Source organism: Prorops nasuta, unplaced genomic scaffold, assembly GCF_024137725.1.
Source record: "Prorops nasuta isolate Cenicafe-Biocafe unplaced genomic scaffold, Cenicafe_Pnas_1.2 PNAS00002, whole genome shotgun sequence".
NCBI classification, from domain to species: domain Eukaryota; kingdom Metazoa; phylum Arthropoda; class Insecta; order Hymenoptera; family Bethylidae; genus Prorops; species Prorops nasuta.
In genome coordinates, this window is record NW_027116799.1 from 9,985,632 (window position 1) to 10,006,629 (window position 20,998).

At 36.1% G+C, this 20,998-nt stretch overlaps 1 protein-coding gene across 4 annotated transcripts in view; it reads right to left on the minus strand.

Moving 5' to 3' along the window:
* LOC136781547 (putative ferric-chelate reductase 1 homolog) overlaps positions 1-20,998 on the minus strand; it is a 24,615-nt gene continuing 3,617 nt past the window's right edge. For 2 of the 4 annotated variants that reach the window (XM_066740454.1, XM_066740450.1), the window contains exons 2-12: positions 11,283-11,620; positions 10,521-10,612; positions 8,035-8,194; positions 5,422-5,616; positions 5,218-5,313; positions 4,950-5,106; positions 4,423-4,649; positions 2,010-2,250; positions 1,746-1,858; positions 1,419-1,532; positions 1-1,307 (exon numbers count right to left, since the gene is read on the minus strand). In XM_066740454.1, coding sequence (XP_066596551.1) covers positions 1,173-1,307; positions 1,419-1,532; positions 1,746-1,858; positions 2,010-2,250; positions 4,423-4,649; positions 4,950-5,106; positions 5,218-5,313; positions 5,422-5,616; positions 8,035-8,194; positions 10,521-10,612; positions 11,283-11,618 — 1,866 coding nt within the window. In that variant the 5' untranslated portion in view covers positions 11,619-11,620 and the 3' untranslated portion in view covers positions 1-1,172. Of the gene's footprint in view, positions 1,308-1,418; positions 1,533-1,745; positions 1,859-2,009; positions 2,251-4,422; positions 4,650-4,949; positions 5,107-5,217; positions 5,314-5,421; positions 5,617-6,995; positions 6,999-8,034; positions 8,195-10,520; positions 10,613-11,282; positions 11,621-20,216; positions 20,701-20,998 lie in introns of those variants that run through there. The other 2 variants (XM_066740456.1, XM_066740443.1) reach the window with 2 other exon arrangements.

Below are 20,998 nucleotides of genomic sequence, written 5' to 3' on the forward strand. Positions count from 1 at the left end.
TTCTTTCTTCATACTAACTTTCAACATTTATTAACACTCTGCAAGGATGACGAATAACTTTGTATCGCAACGATGAATCTTTGCCATTTGTGCTTTCTCCTCGGTTGTTGTACGAAACTTAATAAATGCAGTAATAAAAAATATATAATATTTATAAAATATAAATGTCGGATGATGTAAAATCTAATACTGCAAACATTATATAAACAACGTCTTACATCTATAATATCGTGTATAATATAGACAGGTATATGTCTAATTGGTACTGTTAACGATAGAAGCACCTTAAATTCAACACGTCTAAAAAGTTTTCTAACAAAATTACAAATATGTGCGCTGGGAAAATATTATTTCGCTTAATTATTTCAACTTTAAAAAAATATTATCTTACGTTATTACTCTTCTGTTTATTGCTCTCCTTCCTACGTTCATATATTTACTGTTCCATTTATAAATTATTAATCCTGGCCATTAGAAAACAACGTTAAACTCAGTAGCCAATCGAGCTTGCCCACTAAATACAATAGAATACAGGATTCATAATTAATTTAGCAATCGGATTTTCAGGTAGCTGTAGCAACGTTGCATGTACATTGGCTCGAGATCCTGAGTTTTGGGTATATTTTCAAATGGCCAGACTCTGCTGGATTTATGGCTGATTTCTACCTAATTAGAACACATGTAGAAAGGACGGATTCCACGTAGAATATTGTGATGCGATTTGCAGCTCGATACGAATACTTACGGCACTTCGGCACGACTCATTTGCATATAGAGAGTCACTTGAGAATACATCGCGACTTCCAACTTGTATAATACAACTGCCTAACGCCAGCATGTCCCCTTATTTCTTTACTCGAATGAATTTTACTTTTCGTTCCATCAACGCTTCTTACCAAGCAGACCTTGTACGAGTGCCTGGAAAATTTCCAAAGCACAATTTTACACTCGAAACCAACCAAAGATAACAATAACATTGAACTTTGACCTCAAGGATACGTTTGATCGAGTTGGATGAAAATTTGCACATTTGGATGGAGAATTCTAGATCTCTTCTAATGATCAATATTTGAATTAACGATTAAAAATTTCTGCTTGTAACGCGAGGCAGCGAAAGAAAGGTTTCGTCAGCAATGTTTCGTTCGTAGACAGGACAAATTTTAATAACAATTTTAAGAGACAGTTTTTGTGAACGAGTCCCAAGTTTCCTCGATAGGTGCCAACACAACGATGACCACCAGTGCAGCCGTAAAGGCAGCTACGACTACAAAGTAAATACCAAAGATGGTCTTTCTCGCTCCAGCATGCTGCAAAGAGACAAAGTTGCATCTTTATACACTATTCCTTTTGCTTTCTTCAGATTCTTTTTTTAGAAGGAGATCAGACTTTTTCGCCCAGACTTCCTTAGATGTACTTACAGGTGCATCTCGCCTTGCATCCGGATGAACCATTGATCCTCTTGCGTGCATGTCTTTCATCGGGAATGAATTCACCCTCTGACTCGCTTGCCTGTCAGAAGCACAGCCCAAGAACTGCAAAAAGTATCGATCTTTTTATTCGTGGCAAAGTTTCCGTCGCTGGCAAAACTTAAATCCTCCACGAGAATTCCTTGCGAGGAAAAAAGATGCACGAATCACGCGTATTTTTCTCAGGAATATAATTTCCAAGTTAACGCGCGCGGTATTTATGGTAAATCTTGAGGATTCGGGTCGAATGCGATATATACTGCACCTATTGCTTCTTACCGTAAGAACGAGGTGAGTCAAGACGTGGAAGACTACGTAAGCAACCAGAACCCAATCAACCCATTCTGGAAGTTTGGCCTTGCTCAGTCTCACCGCAAAGAAAATTGCGATTACTGTAAAAGTCATTATTAGGATGTAGTGCATAAATCTGGATGATGGACTTTGATCGTTTCGAGTGTAACGAGGAATGTGGTATGGTTTATTCGTGTAATAGGAAGGTTGATTTTCAGAGGAGAAACACTAATTTTATGGAATTTTACTCACTGCCACAAATTTGCGCCGCATTTCCGATGAACCAGTGGGTCCAATTGAAGAGGGACCTTCTCGGTGCACCTGGATGAGGTCTCATGGCAGCCATGAATGGTTGGATAAAACAGAGAATGGTCGTGGCTAACCCGACCGATGCGTGAATCGTCTGCGAACTCCAGTCACCTAGTTCCACGAATATTATTACGAAGGACGATATTGTCATCAACCATGTAAGAACCATGAAGAATCTGTGCCACTGAAAGGAACAAAACAACAGTCAGCTATTCTTGAAGAAGAAGAATAAAGAAACATATCCCTTTTTCAACCTTATTTCTGTTTTCTGATTTTATTGCTGAAAATCTTGTTCAACTATACGAAGCTCTAAATTTTTCATTAGCCATTTGAAAAAATAAATGAGACTTTTTGAATATATATAGATAGAGAGTATATAGGGAAAATGATATTACACACGTGTGATAAATTTTTGCTGCGCTTTAAAAACAAGGGATGATAAAGTTTGGTCTAAGAGGGAGATTTATTTAAGGGAGGATAGAATCCTGCAAGGTAAACAAGAATTTTATTTGCATCTACATGACTGGAAGTCGTATAAATTTGAGAAGGTTGGAATTTATGGAAGGTTCGATTATCTAAGATAAGTTCTGGATTATCCGGCTGGAGAGGAGCCAAGCTCGAGTGTTCCTACGTAAGGTTTACACTCTACGCTTTTGGACAGTGCCAAGTATGAGGTACTTCCGGTAAGAGCACCGAGTGTGTCGTGCCAAAAACAGAGAACCGATAATAACAGGTAAGCAAACAATAGAAAAATTCAGGGATACGACTATCCAAGAATTTCTCTATCGAGACTCTTGTATACAGTCTTAAGAGTCATTTAATAACAGTGGAAATAAAAGAATGTAATATTTTAATTGTATACTTGTATAAATTTTTAGTCTTTTCGTGTGTATTAATGAAATAAATAATTTTTTACACAATTTTACTTTGTAGAATGTAATTTTTATACTTCAAAGATGTTCTTTGATATATATATATATATCACTTTGGAAAGTGATACAAGATCATAACTGAGGTATTGAAACTCGAGAGAATAGGATACTTTAGAACAATCTTCCTAAGCACCATAGCCTCCCATCTAAACAGAGAAATGTCGATAAGTACAATTGGGAATCTCCGGATCATTGCGATTGGATAGAGAGAAAAAAATGTTGATCCTGAGGGAAAAACATGGATTACGTCAGGTGTTATGGAATGGTTGAAGAAAACAAGGTTTCCACCTCTTTCTGATTTTTAGTCAGACTGCATCATTCCAAAGGGCAAAGCTCCACTTAAATTTTTAACGATCGACGATAAAAAAGACACTCCAATATTTTTCAATCCAGTGACTGAAATTAGTTCATAAAGCTCAACACTCTTATCGATCATTTCCAGTGGTACCTAGTATTATATATTTTTTAATATCTAGACAATGCTGGTTTAGTAAAAACATTCCAACTATGTTTTAAACTGACAATAAAACTCAACGATTCGCGGGATCCACCAACTCCCATGAGATTTTTCACTTAGTTCTCAAGGTAAAAAATCAAGGATTAATGAATTTGTTGTTTCTTTGATTTTTCAAACTACAATTTGTATGAAATAAAACTCCCTTGACTTTTTATAAACCACTTGAAACATCACAGCTACGTTTCAAAATCATTATAAATTTCAACGAATCCCAAAATCACCTTGAGACTTTTCGTTCAGTCCTCAAGGCCACAGGTCAAGGATTAATAAATATTTCTCATTCATTTGATTTTGCAAATTGCATTTTATATTAAATGAAGCTTCCTCGACTTATTATAGATCATTAGAAATATCACAGTTTTAATTTTAAAATCATAATAAAATTCATCCTTACAGAACACTTGACTAAAAGCTGTCTTATAGACATCTTTTAGTCATCCAATTGACTAAATGACGCCTAATGATGTTTTTAAGTCACTTGGTGCTGCATGTGCAATGACGTCAAAAATCCCTTGAAACTTTTCGCTCGGTCCTCAAGGTCAAAAATCAAGGATTAATGAATTTGTTGTTTATTTAATTTTACAAACTACAATTTGTATGAAATGAAACTTCATCGACATTTTATAAACCGTTTGAAACATCACAGCTACGTTTCAAAATCATAATAAAATTCAACGACTCCCAAAATCTCTTGATACTTCTCGCTCGGTCCTCAAGGTCACAGGCCAAGAATCAAGGAATATTTGTTATTTCTATAATTTTGCAAACTGCATTTCTCTTAAATAGTCTTTCTTCAGCTTTTTATACCGCGAAATGGTCTCTGCAGGAAATGGCCAGGTTTTTAGAGATCCAGGAAGGACAAATTTTACACTCGGAGGCTCAACGATGGTAAAAAATTCACACTTACCGCAAACCAATGATCCTTGCCGCATAATTGCGAGCTGACCCAGGTCTGTCTGTAATACCTGGCCAAGAGGATACCCACTGACGCGGTTCCGATCCAAGCTGCCAGCATCAAGGCTCCGTGCACTCGGATCAAAAGGTTGTTCGACGCTTTGAAGCTACTCACGTCTGAAAGAAATTTCGATTCGCCGGTTGGTTCCCTCAGCACGTCATGGTACCCAATGCCATTAGCTGAAAACCAAACAACGCAAAAACATGAAAATCCGCATACTACGTTAACTTTCCCTTTAACCCTTCATAAAAAATCTCCAATTCTTGTCCTTAAAATTCTAATCAAATTTTCTTACAAAAAAAAAAAAACAAAGAACTGACATAAATCAATCCCTTCTTCGTGCCTCTTTAAAACCAGTTTTATTTTTCGTACAAAAAAGAATAGCGTTGGAAATGTTTTATCGAAGGATGTTGCGGGCAAGGGGTCTATTTTTAAACGGTAATGGATAAAATTACGTCACAAGGCTGGTTTCGAGATACCTTTTAATGAGCTACCGGAAGCCAGGAGGAGATAGTACTGCGTGTTGGCAAGATCGAATCGCTGACCTTGAACGACCGTAGTCTTTGCCCTCCAAAATGAGCAGGTGATCACGTCGTCTCGTATGGCACTCGATTCCAACTGAATCGAATCTGATGGCTTCGGAGGAATGATACAAGAATAAAAAAATTAAAGAAAGTTTTAAACTCGAGATATATATAGTAGTACAATCAGCACTCTTATGTATAGTACACATAAATCTTAACTCACCGTAGGAATTCGAGTGTTGCTTTTTCCATTGTTCCAAGACATGTGCAACCCAATCTGACCTCCTTCATTCGTACACTCCACAACACTGTCGTTTCCCTGAGAAAAAGAGAAATAATTTCACGTGATAATTTCAGAAAGAACGTAAAATAATTCTCGAAAAATAAAGAGAATTCTATATCGACGATAAAATTGGGAGTATCGTACCATTGATTGGTCTCTGGAAAGACCAACTGCGATATATTTGGCCCCTCGTCCAAGCATCTCGAAGAGGAATCGTTCACCACGAACCAGCACCGTCACCAAGGCGTTACAATTTTTCGTTTGCCAACATTCTTCGGGTACTCCGAAGCAAGTTTTCGTCGTGCCACAACCATCGTAAATTGGTTCCTGCGTTTTTAGCTGTAAAATAGAACCTCTCAGCATTAAACTATACTCTATATATATATATATATATATATATATATACAATTTTAATAAAGAAACTTTTGAGAAAACGGCAAATTTTCATCGGAATAGAGAAACTTTGCAGTATACAGCCATTGCAATTAATCGTTGATCAAGTTGACTCGTAGTAAAATCCGGCGAACGGCTTTCAAAGCTGGGAGATCCGGATTTTCCGGGATAGGGGAGGGGAGTGTAAGAGGCTTTCTTCTCACGACGTTCTCGTTTCGAAAGTGACTCCGACGAGCGATAAGCGTCACGAAACTCTGTTCTCACGTATGTTACCTATCCACGAACCTCGAGATTCGCCCGAATCGTACTTCTCTTAACCTTGACCGTAAGGGTCAACGACCTTATACCCCGAAAACGAAATTGGAGAACGCTACAAATGTTAAAATCTACAGAGAAGCTAACTTGTTTTTATTCTGAAAATTGAACAAGTCGAGCGTACATTTCTCAGAATGGCAATTCTCAATCATAATAAGCGAAATACGTAATTTAAATTCCGGAAGTGGACACCGGAAGCTGAAACTCGACTTGGTTAAAGGTATAATAATAACCCACTTCTTGGTTGAATTTACGATACTAGTGATACTTTTGGTCAAAGGTGGAAATATATATCTTTTTATTAAATTGTTCCTATTCCCAAATGGTCTAGATTAATACGCATCTCTCGTGACTTTGACCGGACAGTTCAACGACCTAACACTTCAAAAACGCATCTGGAGAGCACTTAAAACGTTAAAATCTACAGAAATTAGTATTTTTCATTCTCAAAACTATACAGTTCGAGCGTGCATTTTTCAGAAAAGCGATTCTCAATTATAATGGTTGAAATACGTAATAGTTTATTCCGGAAATGGAAGTGGGTACCGGAAGTCGAGACACAAGTTAGTTACAGGTATAATAATGACCCACTTCTTGATTGGAATTACGATGCTTATGATACTTTTGCAAAGATGAAAATATACATCGTATTATCAAATTTTACCAATCTCCAAAGTCTAGATTTGCTTAATACATACCTCTCGTAACCTTGACCAGAAGGGTCAACGATCTCACACCCGAAAGACGAAACTGGAGAACACTTAAAACGTTAAAATCCACAGAAACTAGTATTTGTTCACTCTCAAAACTATACAACTCGAGCGTGCATTTTTCAGAAAGGCGATTCTCAATGATAATGAGTGAAATACGTAATAGTCGATTCCGGAAATGGAAGTGGGTACCGGAAGTGGAGGCACGCGTTGGTTACGAGTATAAGAATGTGGCATTTCGTGATTGGATTTACGATGCTTATGATACTTTTGGTCTATGGTATAGGAGTATCCGGAAACGGGCTTGGTGCCACATCACCCCTGCCCCGTCCCTCCTGTATCGTGCGTGGCGTGGGCGCGACGAACAAAAGGAAAAGCTGCTGGCCAGAAAGAAAAGTTTGACGACCAGCCATCAACTTAGATACGCTCCAAGGACTTTTGTCTTCACGCTAGAACGAGCTCGCTGTTGCTCTTTGGTGTATGCACTTTTTTTTATCTTCCATTAGATATACAGGAAGATGCACTCCGGATGATCAAAACTTATTCCGGGAGCCGACTAATTTTATTCCGCTGTTCAAACACGCGCCAAACCAACCGCCAATATACCACGCGAAACTCTTTCATTAATATTTTCTACCGTTCTCCTAACACTATATATACATATATATATAGTTATATTACCATCAAGTTTCACACCTTCCATCCGATTAATTTGCTCCACAATTTCCCACTCCCAAATTTCATCGAATTTAATTTTCACCCTTGTACGAGATGATTCCATTTTCTCCCATACATCAATTTATGAAAAAATCCTGCATTTAATTTATTTACAACCGTAAACTCTTCAACGCACTTCCAACAAACGCAATCTTGCAAAGTTTTTCATCGAGCACGACGGAATATTTAAATGAATTTCCCAAGTGAGTGGAATTCCTTAATGATTATTCCTCTCTCTATATATATATATAAATCGATCTTGTTTCAACGGACCGTTGAATTCAAGGTGACATTTCAGGGGGATTTTGCAAGGAGATTGGAATGTTTTAATGATTATTTCTCGTCGACACAGAAGTATTCCAATACGTTAAATCGATATTTGCCATTATGGAGTTATAATCCGTGTGCGAGCTGATCGAGAATGTATATATCAACGGTGGTTAAAAATGCAGCTCGATTTGAATCACTAATTAAAAAGTGCAGCTCTTCGATATAATTACAGGAGCTTGGCCACTTTCTAGAAAATGCAGGGGCTTCTGGAGGAAAAGTTAGTGGGCGTGATTTTTACTCGAATCAAGCGAGAGATGGGAACTAGATTCGAAGGAACAGTATATATTCTTACCTCGTAAAAAACGGTGGGGCTGAAACTTGGTGGCGTGGTGGTTCGAAAGGTGTTCTGGGCTGTGGACGACGTTAATATATCGATGGACCGCTTGAGAACTGTTACTCTCGGAGATTCCACGCCGACCCAGTAAGTTGAGTAATCCTGGGCGAAGGTGGAGCTGTGCAGACAAACGTACACGTACACACCTTTGGCTGACCTCAAACTATCGCGATTTAACGATTAAATTATTTAACACAACGATGGTGCCAATGAAACGTGGCACGAAAATTCTCCCTTTTTTTTTTAGATTGTGATTCGTTGCTAAAGGATTTTCATATGCCAATGAGTCGTAAAGAGTGGCAAGTTTTCAGGGGCTCTATATATATATATATACGTGCAGGACTCGATGTGTAGCTTAATCCAGGTTGAAAAGCTGGAACGGTGGAAAAAGAAGAACGAGAGGCGATCAACTGGGATGCTCGAGTGAGAACTTGGCGGGACTCGGGATTAAACTGCTGGCGTTGAAAAAAAAATTAATGGGAACAGGTAATTCCACAGGAGAGCAAAGCTGTTACGCTACGAACAGCTGATAAGAGATCTCCGTTTCACGGGAGAATTCAGTTCCGAACGCGAGGCCCGCTTCAGCATCCAATGACACGATGATCCATACGTGAATTAATATTCTCAAATATTTTCTAATTTATAGCTTGTTTTTGATTTAAATAATCCCTTAATTTTGCTTTATTCTCCTAACAACAAATAAATCATGTATTTCGTGAGAAAAATATCGCGTGAAATTTACACATAGATTTGGATTTAATTATATCGCGTGGTAAAAGTTTGAATTGTTAATTATTATTATTAATATAGCGTTGTGGATCGGAACTCACCTTTCAAAGTAATCATTAATAAACAATCAAATCTTTTATAAAGTTTGATTAATTTGAACAATCTTTCGCTTAACTTTACTCCTGATAATAATTAATATTGGATGAAATATATGTAGATTTGAATTTAAATATATCGCGTGATAAAAGTTTGAATTATTAATTATTATTAATATTATTATTATAGCCTTGTAGATCGGAGCTCACCTTTCAAAGTAATCATTAATAAACAATCAAATCTTTTATAAAGTTTGATTAATTTGAACAATCTTTCGCTTAACTTTACTCCTGATAATAATATTGGATGAAATATATGTAGATTTGAATTTAAATATATCGCGTGATAAAAGTTTGAATTATTAATTATTATTATTATAGCCTTGCAGATCGGAGCTCACCTCTCCAGGTGTGATCATTCAAGAAAAAATCGAATATTTTAAATAATTTGTTTATTGTAAACAATCTTTTGCTTCACTTAATTTTTTCTGATAATAATTAATTCATATATCTTGTAAAAAAATATATTTATTAGAATTTAGTTAAATCGCGTGATAAAAAAGCTTGAACTATTAAAGTGCCGCACGACGATATAAATGAAAAATTGTATCGAGGTGAAATTTTTTAAGAAACAACTGCAGCTTGATAGTTTCTGAAGTAGGAGGAAGGGTGGGGAAGGGGGGGGGGGGTAAAAAGTGGGAATTTTGAGGTTAAAATCTAATAGGGAATGTTTCACGCGTTCAACCTCACCGTTATCCACATCCCGCTCGACTCGACGTTTTATTCCTGGCACGAGGACCTCTCTGTACCTGTGCCTCGTGCTTTTCGCTAATTCTCTGTCGTGATCCGAGAACCAACGAGTCACGTGGTTCCTCGAGCACACCTCCAGCTTCGATTGAAATCTCAACGGAGAACGTATACGACTCTTTCAAATTTTACCAATCGACAAGTTAATTGGATTTTTTTTACGAGAAATTTTTCCACTTTGATCGAGATTTTTACCTTCGAGTTTCCTTTGATCCTAACGAATGAACGATTATGCCAAGGTGTTACGCGTAGGTCTGCACCGTTAATCGATGAATGGGTTTATAATTACTCGAGTAACTTTATATTTATTATAATGAAAATTCTATCTGAAGATATATTTTAATTGCCTTGTTGCAACTGTATGTACGAGGCATAGGCGTGTATGGCCAGTGTACAAACAGTCGAGGAACGCGGATGTAAGAAGGTAGAATCACGAAAAATAACCACTGGTGCACTTTCACGTTAAAATCTTTCATAATCTGTATCAGGTTGGCATGACCTGCTGGCTCCAAAGGTCATTTGTCTTACCAAACCGATACTCTTTTGTAAAAAAGCCAAACTCTCGATCTTACAAATAATAATAATAATAACACTCCATTCTATATACCAGTACGTTCACAGAATCCTCTGGAATAAATTCAGCCTTCGATTTAATTCGAGTAATTTTTGTGTTGTGAAATTTTTCTTTAATTATAAAAATACTTAATTAAATATTTCCTCTAGTTAATGAAGGAATTCGAGTTTATTGGTAATTTGTTAAAATTTTAGTAAATAATTGAAAATCGTCTGCAGATTATGTTTATATATACTCACTTGAAAATAATCGTGCCTTCGTAGTTTACTGGAGCCTCCCAGTCAAACTCCAGATTTTGCTTCTTCTCCTTGCTGGAGTGAGTCACAGCGTTCTGAAAAAAGAGGAAGGAAAATAGTCGTATGTGTGTAGGTACTACAAAGGAGAGACACGTTTCACGCTGGCTGGCCTCGAGCACTGAGAAAATTAGACGATTCTACTTTCTCGAAAAAATTACGCTCTGCTAAACGTGGAATTAGAAAAAATGTCCAAATTCGTTAGAAATAATGAAGAAATTTCTTATCGCTTTTATTTTGACAGGTATAATCACGGGGAAATAAACGTCGTCGCGTGACTAACCTTTTGACAAATGGCAAGTTTTCTCGTTCGAGAAACCACACTAGTCTAATCGAGCTTAACAAGTATATATACAGGGTGTATATCACCGAAGATCCACCGGAGGTCGAACATAAAAATTCATTTATCTCTGTAAAAATATATATATATATATAAGAGATATTAATTTGTTATATATGACATTTTTTAAACTTCTTTGCATTTGCAATCAGAAAAATGTCCTATGCAAAAAATTAATATCTCTTATATTTACAGACATAAATGAATTTTTACATTCGATTTCTGGTGCACCTTCGGTGGATATACACCCTGTATATAGCAAGTTGTAGTTTTTTATAAACTATATAGATCAATCTACTGATAAATAATTTTGATCGATATCTCTTTATTTATAATGTGTATAAAAAAATGAAAAAATTAATCTTTACCTTAATTCCAGGTATGCATTCAAGAGCTTTGGCAGAGGAAGGTAAGTTGGTGAACTCTCCAACGTATTCACCAGTTTCGACGTCTCTGGCTGTGATTATGAAGCCCTCGTAAGCCAAGCCCTGAGGACTTCCCAGGATCAGCCGGACTCTACCTTGTCCAGCCGCTGGTAAAACTTGATAAGGTGGGTAGGACGTTTGAAGCTGACCACCAGGATGTACTGGCTCCAAACTCAAGCATGCTTTGGGTGGTGCACCATCGGGGAAGCTGAGAACCTCCTTCGATAGCAAACTTTGCAGCAGCACCACCACCACCACCATCAGCCATATCCTTCGCATTTCTGTAAAACAACACATTCTTCGCCTTAGTTCACTCAACTCGATCGAGTAACCTTCCTAATCAATCCCCCCTCCTCACCCCCCATCCTTCCCTCACTCACATTCCCATTTCATGCCTACTTTATTCCTCGCAAAGGTCATCGTTGTTTCGAATTCAAAGCATGTAACCATTTTACGAGATAATGTACTTTAGTTCCTGGTAATAATAACCTTCTTCCTTCTATTTCGTTTAAAATATAAAGTTTTGTTTAAAAAAATTATTTTCAAGTTTTCTTTTATTGTGTATTTTGTATTTGTATATATAGACTATGCTTTGGATCATTGACGTGTAAAGCAGAGAAAATTTAGATCAGAGCTGAGGTTTCTTCTGAACGTAACCTTGGAGGAATGAAACCTTGCCTTTCGACACTAATGTGAAACTAGGCTTGCTTGACACTCGTATACCTTATGTGACAAGATGAGTGTAATTCAGATTCTTCGACCTTGCTTTACAGAAACCGACAACCTCATTCATACTTCCACTCAAGAGTGATAAATTCAATCGACATTCCTCCTATTCTTCCATTTTACCCTTATAACCATCCTACAAAATTATTCCAATCACCCCATTGCTATAGATCCAGAAAAATCTCAAATGCTCGACTGAAACTCTTGAAAGAAAAATTCCAACAATATTCGTCGAGAATAAAAATATTCCTGCAATAAAAACAAAAGAATTCTTTAATTAATTCATAATGATCGCGTGTATACAACAATTAATAACTATTTAAGCATTTGAAAAGGTTTAGCAAAACATTTCTGCAGAGAGACAACCGGAAAATCTTTCGAGACTCCTTCGAGAGATTGTGCATGTGGCTTATGAATGTACAATGACTGAGATTTATTCTCACTGATATATCTGCAACATGAAAATTATACATATAAACGGCTTCTTACGATTCACACGAGGAAGATAATGTAGGTGAGTGGAATAGCAAAGGATAGGAATATATCCAAGAGTGTCGTCATGTTTTATTTATAGTTTATTCAGAAACATATACACCTCACCTTTGCAAATGCATCGATTTTCAAAGATGAGCAGATAATTGTTTAATTAAGGACAAAAATATATGCCACGTATAAACTCTGATACGATGATAATATCAGTAATATGCATTAGTCAATTTAATCTCACTCGAACAGTTTTCCTTTGAATAATTATATATACTGTATATAGTCAAGCGTGACTCAATACCTAATCTCGAAATTATAAGACTGAATTTACATAAAATTCAAAGTTGTCATGATTTCTTATTTATTATTATGATAGAGTGATTTGTCGAGTGAAATTTGAACCGAGCCCAAAGTAGTTTATAAGGATTAATTTCGAATAGCCATTTATTTCGAAATTTCATTGAGGATCCTTCGAGTATAATTGAAGTAGTTACATAAGAAAGAACGGAGGAATTTCTGATGAGAGACTATCGAGTCGAAGAACGTGCGGCCAAAGAAACTAGTAGGTCGTGTACAGCCAAACTCGATAAGTGAAAGTGAGTTTCTATGATGTGTAGGATGTCCCCACACAGGACATAGACATGGATGATGTCCGCCTGCTAATTGACTCTGCACGAGCATCTCCATCGATCCTGAGGATTCGACATTTAGCATGAATTTGTTAGTTTAGTTCCAAATAATCAATGATGAATTTATCAACATTGATTATATTTATAATCGATGATAAAATATTTTTTACTCGCGTTATAAAACTCGTGATGAAAAATGTCAAAACCCAGCAAATATGAGAATTTTTCTAATTAATTCGAGAAACGATAAAAATTACTTTGACAAACAATAATTAAACTCCTTCTCGCGTCAATCGAGCAATTACTCCGAGTCTTGATTCTTTTCTCACAACGACCACTCGACTGGTTAAAAACCCTGCAAAAAGTGTATTTCCCAAGCTGTTTTCTCGGATGTAACGATCAGCATCGTTTGAGCGATGTTCTAATGGAAAAAACCTTTCGTCCAGTGTGTAACTCTGTATTGTTCGTGTGTGTGTGTGTGTCACGGAGTTCGTCCAGTGCTTTTATTTAATTGCAAATGTTAAAATATTTACCGCAAGGTCTCTCCGCACCGGCGCGCTAAGGATTTAACGACTTGTTCCAGTTTTCTCTGCCAAGCTAACGACATAGTAATAACAGTACACTTTTTTACATTTCTTTTTATTCAACGTTTATGCTTGTTGAATAACCAATTCCACGTCCGGACTCGTTCGGATAAAAACGATAATGTCAACGAATGAAATTTTATCAATCTTAATCTTCGTTAATGAGAGATGTTGATATAGCAGTGTGGGTGAAGAAATATTGGCACGAGTGTATAAATAATTATGCTGTACAGATATTTACGTCGAATGTTACGTAATGTAGTGTAAAGAAGGTTTACGTCAAGAACCTGTGGAAAATATATTAGATGTAAGTTGGTGTATTCGTAAAAGAGCAAAATCATGACGATGAGGAGAAGAATATATAGTATAATCAGAGTTTAGCGAAATCTTACGAGACTCGCGTGAATTTATATGTGTAATTAAAGAAAATCTTGATTAACGTAAAAATACCCATGTAGCATAATTTAAGGGAGGCTAGTTAGAGCAAAGTGTTTCGTGACGAGAAGAAAGTGGAATGAGGTAAGATGGTGGTAAAACATAGCGAGATTCGCGTGGATAAATGTAATTAAAAAAATCTTAATTTAACGAGAAATATGTATAAGTGAACACGTTCGAGTGGTAGTGAGGAAAATACAATACAAGAGTAACGTGGAATGAAAGAAAGCAGTGAGAGTGCATGGCCAAGTTTGCTTGAATAAATGTAATTTAAAATGACTTAAATATCTTTAACAAATATGCACGTGTATATAGCACTGTGGATTGAATATAACAAACGAGTTACACAGATATAACTAAAATAGTTTGATCGGACTCGAGTATAATTGTTATTAAAATTCATAATAATTTAACATAAAAATTATTTTATTCAAATAAATCTTGCTTTGAATACTCTCAAATTAAATATTTTACTTTATAGTATTAATCAATATTATTTAAATCATACGAAATTTATTTCAAAAGGATAAAATTTAATTTGACAGAACGAGAAATTTGTTAAAACTTGGTAAAGCATTTTATTGTAAGTATTAAAAAGAGTTATTTGAATGAAACGTTTTTTTATTCATACTGTAATACATCTGTGAAAAAATATAAGAGTTTCGATTCAGAGTAATTTAGTATGAGAGTAAAGCTGTGTTAGATTAAGTAGTGGTAGAGCCTGGATAGTTTTGCATGAATTAATATAGTATATGGAGTACGTAGAACCTGATTCTAGGGTAATTCCATTCGAGTGATTAATACTCGTATCAGTGACAAGAATTACATTGAACGACAGAACGAGCACGAGGCACGTTGGTATATATATATATATATATATATATATATAGTAGCTACGAGAAAAACGTCCTCTACGTATTGAACGTGTCACAGTTGGGAAAAAAAGCCACGACTCTTGCGACACGACATGTGCGTGAGTAGCAAGGGCTTTACGAGATTTCTTCTTGCTGATTCGAAGCAGCAATGCTCAACCTCTCTTTTTTACACCATGCCAATTCCGCCAACACTTTTATAATAATAAATAGGAATCCGAGAAAAACACCAGAGAATTTTCAAATTACCTAAGATCCAGTAAAATATTCCATATTGAATTTTTAACGTCATTAAGATATTTTGATAAATAAATTAATTTTTTGCTATATCACTTTGGAAATTTGAAAAAAAAAACAGTAATTTCATACAACTACTCTTTCTATAAGGAAAAAACTAATTTGTGTATAATTTTAATCATTGTACTCTCCCTTTTTCAATCGTATAACATTATATTGCTGTTAACCTTGATTCAATTAAAAGTTGAAACGAATCTCGGAAAAAATTATATTGATCATTGTCGAATTCGCTTATTATCTTGAATGAAACTCATTGATTTTTGTTTTTTTTTCGTATATTATCGTAGTAATGAAAAAGAAGAATTAAACGAAATCTCGTATGATTTTTCAACATTAAACTTTCAACGTTGATTAGATATTTTGAAAACTAAATTAATTCTGTGCTATATCTTTTTAAAAATTGAAAAAAAACTGTAATTTCATAGAACTACTTTCCAAAGAAAAGACTAATTGAATAAAAACTTAAAATTTTCATTTTCTCGTTTTCTCAATCGTATCAATATGGTTTTCAACCTGGATTCAACCAGAAGTTGAAACAAAACTGTACAAAAAATGTCTTGATCATTCTTTAATTTTATTATTATGTTGAATGAAACTCTCTCATTGTTTCCTTTTTCGTATTATCGTGGTAATGAAAGAAAACAATCACTCTAGATCTCGTATGACTTTTAAACATTGATTATATACTTCAACACCTAAATCAAGTCACATGGTTACATCACTTTTAAAAATAATAAAAACAATATTTCCATAGAACCACACACTTTCCAAGGTAAAGGCCAACCGAAGAATTTTAATCTTCGTACTCTCTCCCTCTTAATCGTGTCAGTGGTTCTCAACCTGGATTTGAGCGGAAGTTGAAGCGAGTCTTAATTTCTGCTGATTGTCGGAGTCGACGTATATCGTCTTGAAGAAGGAAACTCTCTCGTTTTCTTTCTCGTATTATAGTGGCAATAAAAAGGGAGAATAGAAGGAGGGGGGAGGGTGTTACATACAATTGGGATTGTCGTAAAGGTGGAAAGTAATTTTCCAGGCTGGGATTCCCATTGACTAGCGAGGCTCGAGCGACAGATCGCGGGTTAAGGTGGTACAATCGGAAGCCCAGAGTTATTATCACGTATCGTTCATCCATTGTCCGAGGAAAACGGGCACAAGGCTTCGGTTAACGTTTCGATACGGGTATATGGAGGCGCGTGCTTGTGTGTGGTATAAACAATTGCGTGCGTTACGCTGGCATCTGTCGTTACGAATCGCTGCCGCATTTACGATAAAAGCAATAAAACATCCAACTACGTACCCCCCCCCCCCCCCCCCAACCACCTCCTTAACCACAGCAACCAACCACACAGATCTTTCATTCTCCATCCGTCCGACTATTCAAACCAAAATTCCATTCCACCAACGATAAATTTAAAAACCTTTATTCCAAATCTCTTTTTAAATAACCCCATTGAAATTAACAACCCAGCAAATTGTTCCTAATCGATGCCTGGATGTTGAATAACGTTATCCAAAGACGATACACTTTTCTAATCAAAATGATTTTAATTAATTATCCATCGAATTAATCCCAGCCAGAAAAAGGGAAAGCTTCTTCAAAGCGATGGATGGAATCTTTCAGTTGTGCATCCATGTATCGTTAAACTGATTAACAGGCGTTTCGTTTCTGCTTTATCCATGTAAATTGATCCCAGAAGATTAGCTCGCTATTGTAATCGTATATGTATTCGGTATATATATATGATAAATTACAGTAACACGGGTTGTAGTAAAAATCATTTGCATACTCTGCGGTAATTAAAGGAAATTAATTGGATAGGATAGTTGAAAATTATTTGCTGAAATTTAAACTTTGAAACGCAGAAAATGATGACTTCTTCGAATTCCTAACGCTTATGGAAAAAAGAGCACGTATTAATTACATTAATTCGAGCGAGCAAGTTTGACTCGGATTTCCTCGAAAATAAATTTAATGGCAAGTGCATTTAGCAATGAGTGTGGACTTGCCCTCGACGTGAACTTATTTAGATTTTTTTCCTTCGTATATACACCAGACGCGACGCCTTTAATTACGTTTACATGTATAGCATGTAACATCTTCTACACGAGCAATCTTTTAAATTAAAAACGCACAGCTGCGTATATATACATACGTGTGTGTTCTGGGAGAGAAAATGACTCAGAGCATGACACACGAAACATTTAACCGCATAAGAAATGAATCGGATATTGTGTTTGCTGCGCGCAAAATTATCAATGCCAGAGCCTTCATCCTATATATATATATATATATAGTTGCTTCTAATTTCCTTTCTCATCATCAATGCTTTTCATCTTTTTAGCATAGAAAAAGCCCCACGGGGTCAATGACCTCCCCGTGTTTGCCAGCACGTCGCCATAGCAACATAGTACTCCTGCCCTATAAATACAGGTCAGCAATTATTATTCTTATATTGTTGCACGAAACCACCTTATTATTCCGCAAATCTACCAACGTTTTCATTAAACCCCTTGCTCCACGCTCGCTGTGCTGAAGCAATCCAAAATTATAATGCTCGTTTTCCTCGTCTCTCGTGGTTCGTTCAAAAACTCTGCACTTTGTAATTAATTGACAAATCGATCGTTAATTCGATTGACAAAGTTTATTAATTTTAACATCGAGGAGAGTTAGAAAAAAATGAAGAATCATTAATGTAAATTAATCAAGAGACACGGTAGTGTCTCGAAAGCAAGTACATAAAAGTAGGTATAGACGTGTCAATAGTGCCGTCGAGGCACTACTGTATCTTATACAGCAAGTTTGGCCGTCTGAATTTTTAAATCGATTTTTCTCCATGAATGATACACTGTCATGATTTCAGTAAAGATTTTTTTAATTGACTATTAAACGAAAGAATGATTTTGAACAGAGAAACACGTGGCTACTGCGTATGGTGAATGATGAAAGATTTACGAAGAAAAAAATCATGAACATAAATTAATTTGCATGACTATCAAACGAAACAATGATTTCGAGCAGAGAAACACGTGGTGACTGAGTGTGGTGAATGATGAAAGATTGACGAAGAAAAAAATCATGGGGAATGGGAAATTTATGAATGGAGAATATCAAAGTTTGTTGCTCGAGTTTTTTTCCTCTGGAAAAACTCAGCATTTCCCTTGATCCAATAAAGAGTTTCATCGTGTGGCACACTTGTCGCGCACGCGTGTTTGCCAATGTGTGTGCAAAAAGGTTTTTGTAGGTGACAGATGACGGGAGTGCAGACTGCACGAGCCAGCAAAACTTTTTGCCTAAAACAATCGCATCTCGAATCAAAATTCAAGCCAACCCGACTGGCCAGCAGCAAGCGCACAACAAAAAGTCTATTTCCCATTTATAAAATTCCCTCCACGCAACTCCTTTAATCAATCCAGACTGCATCCAATCCTGTTATCGAACTATTAAATAATTTCATTCAAACTACTGCCCTTTTTTCACTACACACACTGTCGGAAATCAAGGCAAATAAATCCAATTTCAATCAAATCAATTTCTCTCTACCCTATTTCTCTTCGTTAAACTTTAAATAATCATTCATCAACGCTCGACTCTTCATTATCCTGTAAATTTATTGTTGTCAAAGTAGAAGGAGGAAGCGTGTATAGAAACTCTTGTTGAAGAAACATAAATGAAGAGAAACAGGAGGAGCAATCCGTGAAAGTGGCACTTAGTTTTTGTTATTTTTTTACGAACGTTATTTGAAGATTCTTGCACAATTTCCCATTGTTAAACTTGAACTTTGTGTAGTTCTATCAATTTATTGTTGTAAAACTAGAAGAAGGAAGTACATATATATAGGAGGTCTAGTTGAAAAAACATAAAGGAAGAAAAACAAAAGATTAACTCGTGAAAGTGTCACTTAGTTTTTACAATTTTTGCACGAATGTTATTGGAAGATTCTTGCGAAATTTCTCATTATTAAACTTGAACTCTGCAAAGTCATGTGAATTATATTTTTATATGAAAATAGGCGAAGGAAGTGCATATGGAAACTCTTACCGAAGACGAGAAAATGGAAAAACGAGAGAAGAAAATATTAATCCATGAATGTATCACTTAGGTTTACTATTTTTTTATGAATAGTATTGGATGACATGTAAAATTTCCCCTCGTTAAACTTGAACTCTGCAAAGTCGTGTGTATAATGCTCGTATACAAAAGTAGGAAAATGGAATGTATATGAAAGTCCTCTGACAGAAGAAATGTAAATATAAAAAAACTAGAAAAGAAAATACTAATCCATGAGATTATCATAAAATTATTACAATTTATCGAAGAATGTTATTGGAAGATTCTTATAAAATTTCCTCTGTTAATCGCGAACTCTGCAAAGTAATGTAAATTCTGCTGTTGAAAAAAGCAGGTGAAATATGTGCATATGGAAGCACTCTCTGAAGATACAAGAATATAAAAACGGGACAAGAAAAGATTGCACCATGAATGTGTCACTTAGTTTCTGCTGCTTTTCCAGGAAAAAAAATCTTGCCTATATATATATATATAACTCTGTTGCTACAACAGTATGAAAAGGAAGTGCACAAGGAAGTTCTCGTTGAAAAAATATAAATAGTAAAACGAGAGAAGCGAAGATTAAACCGTGAATGCGTCATTTAGTTTTTGTTATTTTCCAGGAATGGTATTGGAAGAGGTTAGTGAAAATTCCGACGATTTTCAAGGCTCAGAGGCTAGCTCTGTCACTGCGCATTCCTGGAACCACTCACAGACATACAGGCACACACACGTGAGAGCACAGGGAAGACGGATCCACTCGAGAGGAATAATAATAACAAGAGACGCGCGTTACTTACGACGCATTGTTTACGTAAGAGTTCGGGCCGAAGCAAGGGGGACGCACAGCGTGACAAAAAGAAACAAAATCTCAAAGATTTTCTAGGGCAGCAGCTGCATCATCGGATGATTCGATCCATCTATCGATCGATTCGAGGACCAACGCACTCGCGAACTATTAGTCTGCGTCACGAGACTCTCGAAATAACTCGATCGGCTGACCGATTCTTATTGCACTGGAACGTTGCTCGAGAGTCTGAGGACGCCTCGACGATGTGGATCCAGGAACAGAAGAGACGCCGCACCGCAACAACTTTTAACTGGAATCTTTTCGCGTGCTCACTTGTTGATTCCCGGTGTGCATAGTTCCGTACGGTGAACGTCTACGTTGAGAACCACACCTTACCAGAGACTGTAGAGAATACAAGTCCGGGCGAGTTGAAAGGCCCTCGCCGGTCGCCCGTGAGACCACCCAGGAACGTACCGATTAAGCCGAGAACCCTGCGTTTCCTCAGATTCAAAAATTCCATTTTTTTAGATAAAACAAAATATATATTGTTTATTATTATAAATTTTGTGTTATTTGTATCATTTACAATCTCAGTAATTTGTAATATTTATGTCTTAGGGGTTTTATCGTTGAATATAATTTATATTATTATTCTAGGAAAATTTTATTTATTTCTCTGAGCAAAAAGAATGATATATAACAATATTTTAAATTTACTATATATATATATAAATGTTTAAGGATTGCAAGGAATTTGCCGCGCCTAGTTTCGGTGCAGAGCTACATGTCAAG